The sequence below is a fragment of the Oryctolagus cuniculus genome, chromosome 7, assembly GCF_051225735.1.
Source record: "Oryctolagus cuniculus isolate XC-2025 breed Fujian yellow rabbit chromosome 7, ASM5122573v1, whole genome shotgun sequence".
In the NCBI taxonomy this organism is placed as follows: domain Eukaryota; kingdom Metazoa; phylum Chordata; class Mammalia; order Lagomorpha; family Leporidae; genus Oryctolagus; species Oryctolagus cuniculus.
The window spans coordinates 42,787,317-42,796,749 of record NC_142873.1 but is presented as its reverse complement, the minus strand read 5'-3'; the positions used below and the strand labels follow the sequence as shown (position 1 = coordinate 42,796,749).

The window sequence follows — 9,433 nt, the reverse complement described above, 5'->3', positions numbered from 1 at the left end:
GCCGGAGCTGCGTTGACCCGAAGCCAGGAGCCAAGAGCTACTTCCAGGTTTCCCACACAGGTGCAGGGACCCAAGGACTTGGGCCATCTTCTACTGCTTTCCCAGGCCACAGCAGAGAGCTGGATCGGAAGAGGAGCAGGTGGGACTAGAACTGGCACCCATATGGGATGCCAGGGCGTTAACCCACTGCGCCGCAGCAACGGCCCCAAAAACTTTCTTATATTTAGGTCTGTGAGGTTTTAATTTCTGCATAATATGAGGTAGGGGTCCAACTTCATTCTTCTTGTGGATCCCAGCTGTCCTGTTAGACTGTTCTTTCCCCCAGTGAACTGTCCTGGCACCTGCACTTCCATTTTTGTCATTGCCAAACTGTCTTCCACCTTGTCCAGCCCCAGCTGTTGTGGCCATTTGGGGACTGAACCAGCAGTTGTTAAGCTCTGTCTCTCCCTCTAACTCTGCCTTTCAAATAAGTAAGTAAATCTTTAAAAAGAAAAGAGAGTGACTGAGAGGGTTGGTGGAAGGAAGAGAAAAATGCAGGGGAATACAAACTCCAAACTCTCGGGGCAGCGGGGGCCGGAGAGCCTCACTCTGCCCCTAACCCACGGAGGGGCTCCAGGCAGAGTTCCGAGCCCGAGCTCCTTTCAAGTCTGTTAGACAAAGATGGTGATCGCTTACCTCTACGTCGTCGTCGTGAGGGGCAGATGTGTGTAACTACCGCAGCCCTCAGTGACGGCGTGGCTGTGGTCCTGGCACTGTGGGGGAGCCCATGGTGGCACCGTGTTGGAGCCATTTGGTTTGGGAGTGTGATTTTTAATGATGACTGAGCGCAGTAGAAACCAGGATGCACTGGTATGTGTCACTGTCACCCAGAGCAAGGTGGCACTTGAAGTCTTGGCTGTGACATGTGAAGGGGGGGAAGAGGCTGTGAGTGAGATTGGATGTGACAACAAGACAGATCCTGAGTGACAGAATGGAATGGCGTGGAGGGGGGCCGACTGCACCCGCCAACGTGAGTGCTAACGGGGGCTGCTTGGGAGTTCAAACGTCAGGGCAGACGTCTGTGTGTCCTGTCTCCTCCCTCATGGACTCCCCTCCTGTTTCCTGAAAGCAGGGAGCAAAGGAGGGGGCTCTCCCCCCGAGAGGGGCTTCTGACGGGAGAGCAGGACCTGCAGTGCCTGGCGAGCTCAGTTCAGGCCCTTCTGGTGTCAGCGCGCAGGGCTCCAGAAAGAACCTGCTGGGAACGTGTGCAAAATGGGTGGGGCGGAACTCGGGCTGGGCTCCCCTCCCAGTTCTAGGCTTCAGAGTGGCTGACAAAAACAGAACCGAAATCGAAGCATTCCTTCCTCCTCTCTGTCCCCGGGGAGGGGAGAGGGCAAACACGCCGCATCTCATTAGCTCAGGCAGGCACAGTGGGCCTACTGGAGAGGGCAGGGGCAGGGGCGCTGCGGGAGGGATCCCCCGGGCTCTCGGAATCCGTGGCCCAGAACCTGGGGGACTGCTGTGCAGGAGATGAAATAAAAGGTAAATAACAGATGTGGGGGTAGCAGCTGCTTTTATTAAAATGAAGCCAGAAAAATTGTGGCAGCAGGGACAGGAAGTCGGGAAAATGTGGAGGTGACAGAAAGACAGTGGCAGGGGCGGGACTGGGGATGTGGAAGTCGCCTGGGAGAGTCGCCTGAGAGTCCTGAGGGCAGAGGAGAAAAGGGAAAGACTGCACTTGTCCCTGACAGGAGGGCGTAACGTGGGAGGGGACCTAGGACTCCCCCGAGGTGACTTTAAACCCAAGGTCTAAATGCGTCCTGTGGATACCACTTGGAATAGGGAAACAAGAACCCTTTCTCAGCGCAAAAAGAAGAGAGAATTAAAACCATGATTAAGGCGGCTCAGCGGTCGGGAGTGCAGGGGTGGGAGAGAAAATAAATACCCCAGTGACCCACATATAAAACAGACCATAAACAGGGGAGTGAGGTTTGAGGTTACTGGAAGGTCAGCTTGCCCATAACGCCGTGGAGAACAACAGTGCCACAGGCCACGTGGGCATCAACAAACCCCAGTGCCAGGGCGAGGGGCCGAGGGTGTACGGTGTCCCCGCAGCTGAGCGGCTGGGGCGTCGGCCGGGCAGGCGCAGCCGCTGCAGATGCGGTGGGAGGTGGGGCTGGGGAGCCTGGCCCTGGCTTTGGGGGTCTGCCAAGAAAAGGAAGTGGAGAGGAAATCAGGCCATCGGGGCAGTGTTTATAATATTGGGGTGACCGCGGGAAGGCGGCAGCAGGCACGAGAGCAGTAACTTTCCCAGGCCAACGTGCGGAGCCTAGGTTTGTACCCACCACCTGGCTGGAAAACCAGGGGGTTCCTCATGTGGGGCAGGGCCCACTGTAGCCAACCAGAGAGCTACTGCTGTGGCCAGCGGGCAGACTCCTTGCAGGCAGGGAAGGACGGAGACTCCCGAGGCGTGCTGGGTCCTGGGCCCCAGCGTCTGCAGGCAGCACGGTGCTGAATTAGTGTTAAAGGAAAGCATCCTGCGAGGCACCAGGGGCAGGCTCACACCTGGCCTCCATTATTTCCGCAAGAACTTCTTGTTGAGGAGGAAGATGAGAAGGTTGACATTGACCTTGGCCTTGTTAAAGAGTTTCATGATAGCCACACCCTCATACTGGAGCTGCAGGAGGTCCTAGGAGGGAGGAGGCAGGGAGGGGAGGTGAGCGGTGGCTGGCTGCTGCGTATACACACAGAACACCAGCACCACGGGGCCTTCCAGGCCACCGAGCCAGGGCAGTGAAACCCACTTCAGCCCCGAGGCCGGCAAGGCCGAGGGCCAGGGACCGTGACCTGATGAAATGTCAGAGCCAGCCTTGGAATCAGTTTTCCTCACTCAGAAACCCAAAGCAGCAGAGAGACTGGGATTTAACATCACTGCCTCCCTGAAGTCCAGCCTCGCTGTCACTGAGCCGCTCCGGGCGCCCCGTGGGCTGGCTTCTTAACCTTTTCACCCCAGAGCCTATCAAAGAGGGGTGTCGCTCAGTGCGTGGGCAGGACTAAGGGGGTCTCACGGGAGGCCCCAGCGTGCGCCAGGCTTCACGTGGTAACCCTGCCCTGTCGGCCCCTCACCGACGCTCGCTTGTCAGGGTTTGGGCAGCACAGACCCCACTCTCCCCTCCAGGAAGGACAGCGCGGATGGGGCGGGGAACGGAGCTGCAGCCTTGCCACTGTCTTCAGCCCAGCACCACGGGAGGGGCTTCTACCTGGTAGTGCAGCTGGAATCGCTCCATGTCCACACCCATGAACTTGGCGCTCACTTCAAACTTCCCAGCCTCATCTCCAGGCGTGATGTCAAAGATGACGTTTCTGAAGCTGTTGGGAACAGGATTCGAAACAGGGAGCCCTCACCCCCCTCCAGGGCCCCTCATTCCGGGCAGCAGGGTGTGCCACTCGGAGCCCAGGCTTTCCCTCTGTTGGTTGCTCTTGGGGGGGCCCAGCCCTCTGTTTCCTCCCAGTTTCACGTCTGCTCACATCACCTCTTCTACTTGCCCAGCTGCTCCCACCTCCTGGCAGATTTCCCAGCATCCTCTGCTTTGGGGTACCTAGGACTGTGCTAGGCCTTGTTGGCTGTCCCTAACTGTCTGCCTGGGATGCTCTGTCTCCGCCAGCATTCTAGCAGCACCTTCCAGCCAGGACTGAGTTCCTCCCTCCCTCTACCTGGCGCCCACCCAGGGGACAGGAAGGGGCTGAGCTCCTGTCCCCCGGAGACACGTACTGAGAGGCGGGCAGATCTTCAATTTCCACCAGCACCCCCTTCTCCAGGAGCTGGGCCGCCGTGTAATGGAGAGATGGCTGCTTCTTCCCCTTGCCAGCACTCCTGATTGAAAGAAGACCCTCAGAGAACTCCGCCCACAAACTCCCCTCTGCCAAAGACCCTTGCTCTCCGTGGCTGGCACGGAGGACGCTGGACCCCAGGGACGACATCTCAGGGGTGGAAGGCAGGGGACAGGGGTTGCCCTTGCACCCAGGGCTTTGAGAGGGAGACTCCAAGGCCAGAGCCAGGAGCGGCTGTGCCATGCCAGGGGTGAGAATCCCCTTTCAAAGCCAGGACGCAGTGGGATGCCAGTTGACGTGGGCAGGGGGAGGGGCCCTTGAGGCCGGCACCCACTTGGAGCTGGGGGCCAGGTGGCCCAGGCAGGCCTGGATGTACTGGCTGTAGTAGTCGCCCTGCTCCTCATAGAAGGTGGTCTTGGCGTTTAGGCCCTGGATGGTGGCCTGAAGCTTCAGCAGCTCTGCCTTCCGCCGCTGCCGGTGCCTGCGCTGGTTGCGGATGTCCTGGGATTGGGGGGCGGGGGAGGAGGGGGCATGAGTGGGCCCTTCCTGCCAGGAAGCAGATTGTGAGGCTGCTTTTCCTAGGAGGACGATCTCAGGGACCCCGCCCAGGCCTTCAAGGCACACCTTCCCGCCACACGCACACGCACACGCAGGCCCGGATCGTCACCTTGGCCAGTTCGTCCACTAGCCCCTGGTAGCCGTCACGGGCGCTGACCAGGCCCAGGCCCTCGAGGCGGCGCAGGTTCCGCAGGACGCGCCGTTGCTTCTCTGCCAGTGGCAGGAGGGAGTGAGCTGTCAGCGAGCGGTGTCGTCGCAGCGGCTCTGGGGTCTGGGCCTCACAGGCCTGGCGCCGGCACATCAGCCGCTTGTGGGCCACTTCCTGTGGGGCAGAGAGGCTGGAGGGGTCCACCAGGCCTTACGTCTGCCTACCAGGCCCCAGGTGCATTTCTCGCGGTGTCACCAGGGAAGTGGGGGCAGGGTGTGAGTGTAGCTGGTGGAGAACAAGGAGGTGTGGCACAGGGAAGGGCCTCACGGATGGTCACACGCAGTGGCTCCGAGGAGCCCCGAACGGAAGCTCCAGCTCTATGGATCCGCACAGACGCTGGCCGTGACCTCCCCACAACGGAGCCTGGGATGCATCTGCAGCCCTCGCCACCTTTCCCTGGGAAGCTCCTGGCTGAGCTTCTTGGCCAGCAGGCTTCTCGCCCCTCGCTTCCCACCTTCCTTCCCCTGGGCCTTCAAGCCGAGCGCTCTGTTCCCTGAGCACAGCCCTTCCACCTGCCTGTTGGCTCGTCCCCCACAGCCCCAGCGCAGGGAGTGGGGAGGAAGGGGCCTCCCCGGACACCGCAGCCTGCAGCTTCTCAAGGCTATGGCTGTTCCCCTCGGCCTGTGGGCCTCCAGGGGTCAAGGGCAAAGGCTTTGGGCCTCCGGAGCGCTCACTGCTGGTAGGCAGTCTGGGCAGGGGCCCAGGGGAGGGAAGAGCAGCGCTGGGGGGTGAGGAGGGGCATGAGTGAGACAGAACCCGAGGCTGCCCTGGCTGCTCACCTGCTCTCTGGAGGCCGAGAGGGACAGGATCTCCGTGAGGGAGTCCCCGGGGTGGAACTGGATGATATCGGCCAGCATCTGCTTGGTGCTACAGGAGGAGGGCAGTGACGGGAGACAGCGGAGAGTAAGCGGACCCTGTCCCACACATGGCTGCCAGGGACCCTTGGGAGCTAAGGAGAGAGCGTGAGTGGCGGTGTTGCTGCCCAGAACACCCTCCCCACAAACGACCTTCCAAACCACTTCCCTTTGGTTGAGGGACCCGTGTCCTCTTCCCTTCTCCTGAGTTCTCAGTCCACCCCACGCCCCCTTCCTCTGGTGGCTCTCTGTCTGTTTGCCCTAAGCTCTAGGGCCTTGCATGGCAGGGCAAAGTCCCAGGCCCGCTCACTTGTTGATAAATGGGTGAGCCGGGGGTCGCCGCGCTGGCTCTTTTCTGCCCAGACAAGCAGCCTAGCCTCCCTCCCTCTCGCAGAGCTGGGGAAGAACATCGCTGTGCCCCTCTCCTGATCTTCACACTCCAGAGGAGCAGGCAGTCAGAACAGAAGTCCATGACCCGCTGGCCACGGGACTGTGACAAGTCACACGCCTCCCGAGCTCGTCCCCCTCACAGTGAAGGCCGAAAGGCCACCCACCTCCCGGCTGGCTCCTGCCGTGGGCTAACACGTAAGGCTGCTTCTGCTAGGCGGCCCGGCAACAGCCAGCGCTGTTGCTGGCAACGTGGTAAGCGTCCCTCTGCCGTCAGCCACGACAACACGCAAACAGCTGAGGTTGTCGGAAGGAAGGAGCCGAGGTGGCGGCGAAAGGAGGGAGGCAAGTTGGGTCCCAGGGGAACTTCCGGAAGGGCAAGGGAGCCCAGGAAGGAGTGGCCTGAGAGGAGGGCCACTTGGTTGCGGGACTCAGAGGCCAGCCTCACCCACCTCAGAAGCAGACTCCGGGTGCTGGTATCGTCGGCATCCGCCTCCAGCCCTTCAAACTTGTTGGTGAGTGACAGGGACATTTCGAGCTTGCTCAGGTCCATGTGTCCATCTGCAGCTATGTTCTCCCCTGAGGTGAGGTGAGGAGTGAGACAGGCCCAGGTGCACACGGCTGTTGCACACACATCCACGTCGTGGTCGGTGTGCAGCTCTGTGCATCCCATGTGCCCACGGTGCCCAGTGGTCCTGCACTGCCCTCAGCCAGAGCACACACCGGGTTCCTGAGGGCGTGCCTCCCCAGGCCGGAGCCCCTGGCGCTCTCCCCTCACCACCTCCACTCTGCCCTCCCAGCCCCGCAGGCAGGCTGCCTCTCATTCCACAGCCCTGAGATTCTCCTCATCAGAGGGACCTACTGAGACCCGCACAGGCCCTGAGCCCATCGTGTCTCACTGACCTACTGGTGCTGGGTCCCTCCCTCTATGTCTGTCCCTGTGTCCCTCTCAGGGCCGGCAGGAGAGGAGAGGGGGAACATGCAACTAGCTGCCCACCATGTGGGTAAGCCTGCCCGCCTGCCTGACCCTCCGTCCCTGCGGGCCCCGGCTGGTCCTGGCTACCCAGCAGGACACGCACCGATGAGGTCAGGGACAGTGGGCAGCTCCCCAAGGTCCTCTAGGAGCTCGTGCAGGGGGTCCCGGTGGTCAGGGGCGATCCAGTCCTGGTGCTCCAGCAACAGCTGCAGGAGGCAAGACGGTCTGAGCTGGGCCTTCCCCACCCCCGGCACGGGCTTCCGGACCCCTGGCCACCCTCCAGGCGGCAGCCCCTCACCCTGTGCGTGTTGACCAGCTCCCCCACGGTGATGTACACCACGGGCTTGGCCACAGCCACCATGTCTGAGTACTCGTCCATCGCAAAGCGCTCCTCTGGCTCAGGCACCTGGCAGGCTCTGCACACGAACTTCCTATCTCCGGGGTGGGGGTGGGGGTGGGGATATGAGCGAGCGGGGAACACTGGCAGCCGCCTGTCTTCTGTCCCAATCACCCCTCCTGGCTCTGATGAGGCTGCTCAAGCCAATGCTGACACTCCAGGCTCAGCTCCCACCCTCTGTCCCAGGGGGCCATGGAGCCAACCTTCTCTAATAGGCCTCTTGTCTCTCCACGGGGGTCCTGACTCCCAGCCTGCCACTACACCCTCCCTTCCTCACGGGTTCCGGGGGAGAGGTGGGATGTGAAAGGCGAGGAGAGAGAGGGATGGGAGGGGCGGGCGCCATCCCCCAGACCTGAACTTGTGGTGCGTCTCCTCCAGATAGTCGTTCAGGACCCTCAGGTGCCCATTCTCCCCGGAGAAGGCCTTGCCGGCTGCCGCGTGCTGCAGGAGCTGAGCCACAGCCCCCAGGGCGTGGCGCTGGGGGGCAGCCAGGGCACCGCCCGCGGCCATGGCCACAATGTCGAAGGCATCAGGGGCCACCACAGCGGGGTTCAGGAAGCGGTAGTACAGGAGGTTCCCCACCACCTGAAGGCAAAGAGACTCTCCCAGAGGCGCCCGGAGGCCCCCTTGCCAGCCCCAGCCCTGCATGCCCAGCTGCCTTGGGCTGACCCCTTCACTTTACAGAAGACAAAACAGACCCAGAGCAGGTGCACCAAGTGCTCAAGGTCACACGGCAAACTTGAGCGAGCACTGGGCCTAGAACCCAGATCTCCCGACAGGAAGCCCGGGGTTGTCACTCTCTGCTCATGCCCCGGCCTTCCCATCTGCCACCCGACACCCTGCTGGCGAGCCAGGTGCGGTCTACAGGGTGGATTTTTCCAGCCCTTCTGTCTCAGTGTCGAAATCACAGGCACCAGCAAGGCCAGGGAAGGCTCCGGAGGCAGGAGGAGAAATGACGCTTACCTTATAGACTTCGGTCTCTGTGGCATCCGGGAACTTCTCTGCCAGAGTTGTCTTCAGAACTTTGGCCACATATCGCATCCCATACCTGGGGACAGAGCAGTAGGTGTGCAATGGCTCTGCTTGCCCAAAGCCATCTCGCTGCTGAGACCTTGGGGCCTGTCCCCTCCCTCCTGCCCTTGCATCAACACCCACGATCAGGAGCCACCGTCTACTAAAGCTCTCACGCACCCTCCAACTTGGCCCAAGAGCTTCTTCTTTGAGACCCTCCTGTCTGCCCTGGAGGACACCTTACATCCCAAGACCCACCCATCTTCACCCCCGGAGGCACCTGCAGCCTGTACCTGGGTATCTGATGGCCAAACCTTGCCCCAGGACAGCCCAGGGGGCTCTGAGGCAGCTGAGCTTGCCAGCTACACCAGAGCTCCTGGGAGGGGCCTGTTCTGGGCTAGGGCAGGGCTGGGGGAGGTCAATGGGCTGAGCGAAGCTCCAGCCAGCGATAGCACTGTAGGTGATGTCCTCCCCTTTGTGTGCTCCCCGGCCTGGCACGCAGGAACCATCATCCCTGCCTCTTTGGCTCACAGGGGTTTTGCGAGGACCAAGCGGAACTGTGTGTGTGGAGGGGGCACGGGTGCTGCCTGAGTCAGCAGGAGTCCTGTCACGGAGGCGCCGCCTGCACATCTCATCGCATTCACCTAAAGCCACTTCCATCTGCTGGAGTTCCAGAGACAGAAGCGCACCTCCCTTTGTGGCCCTTCCTCTCTGACGCCTGGTCCAGTTTTGTCTGCCTCCCAGTGGTTGGCTTGCTCCCAGATGCCTGCACCAGCCCCTCGCTGGGGACGAAGTCAGAGCCAGGAACTCAATCCGGGCTCCAGTGGGGCCGTCCCAAGAACCCAGTTACTTGCACCATCGCCACTGCCTCCCAGGTTCTGTGGGAAGCCGGAATCGGGGCGAAGCTGTGTATGGAGCCCAGTTACTCCACCACGGGATGATGGGATTTTAACTGCTGGGTCAATGCCCACCCCCACCCATTTGCTTTGTAAAAACCATTGGTTGACTAAATTTTAAGAAAGAGGAGAACTACAAACATGCCTTCTTGTTTAATAACAACCACGTGAGGCCCTCTCCTCTGGCTCCAGTGAGGGCCCACACAGACCTGCAAGCTGTGTTCCAGCTCGGCTCTCTAGCAGCAGCTTCGAGCAGTCCCTGTGCATCTCCTGGAACCCCTCTGAGGACCCCGCTCCTCTCCCCTTCCTGTCTCCTGAACAGCCACCCTGCTCTCC

General features: G+C 61.2%; 1 protein-coding gene and 1 long non-coding RNA gene across 5 annotated transcripts in view; one reads left to right on the top strand and one right to left on the bottom strand.

Annotated features, from left to right (window-relative positions):
* Window positions 1-1,535: 1,535 nt before the first annotated feature.
* Window positions 1,536-9,433, bottom strand: part of IQGAP3 (IQ motif containing GTPase activating protein 3) — a 37,130-nt gene continuing 29,232 nt past the window's right edge. For 3 of the 4 annotated variants that reach the window (XM_008264306.5, XM_051858542.3, XM_089299801.1), the window contains 11 exons: window positions 8,154-8,238; window positions 7,543-7,775; window positions 7,092-7,224; window positions 6,897-6,999; window positions 6,270-6,396; window positions 5,356-5,443; window positions 4,478-4,690; window positions 4,145-4,311; window positions 3,752-3,853; window positions 3,240-3,348; window positions 1,536-2,668 (listed from right to left, as the gene is read on the bottom strand). In XM_008264306.5, the coding sequence (XP_008262528.3) occupies window positions 2,555-2,668; window positions 3,240-3,348; window positions 3,752-3,853; window positions 4,145-4,311; window positions 4,478-4,690; window positions 5,356-5,443; window positions 6,270-6,396; window positions 6,897-6,999; window positions 7,092-7,224; window positions 7,543-7,775; window positions 8,154-8,238 (1,474 nt within the window). In that variant the 3' untranslated portion in view covers window positions 1,536-2,554. The remainder of the gene's footprint in view (window positions 2,669-3,239; window positions 3,349-3,751; window positions 3,854-4,144; window positions 4,312-4,477; window positions 4,691-5,355; window positions 5,444-6,269; window positions 6,397-6,896; window positions 7,000-7,091; window positions 7,225-7,542; window positions 7,776-8,153; window positions 8,239-9,433) is intronic. The other variant, XM_017345793.4, reaches the window with a different exon arrangement.
* Window positions 5,794-9,237, top strand: LOC149125487 (uncharacterized). Its single transcript, XR_016210545.1, has 2 exons — window positions 5,794-6,332; window positions 8,735-9,237. It is a non-coding gene; the product is annotated as an uncharacterized LOC149125487 (long non-coding RNA).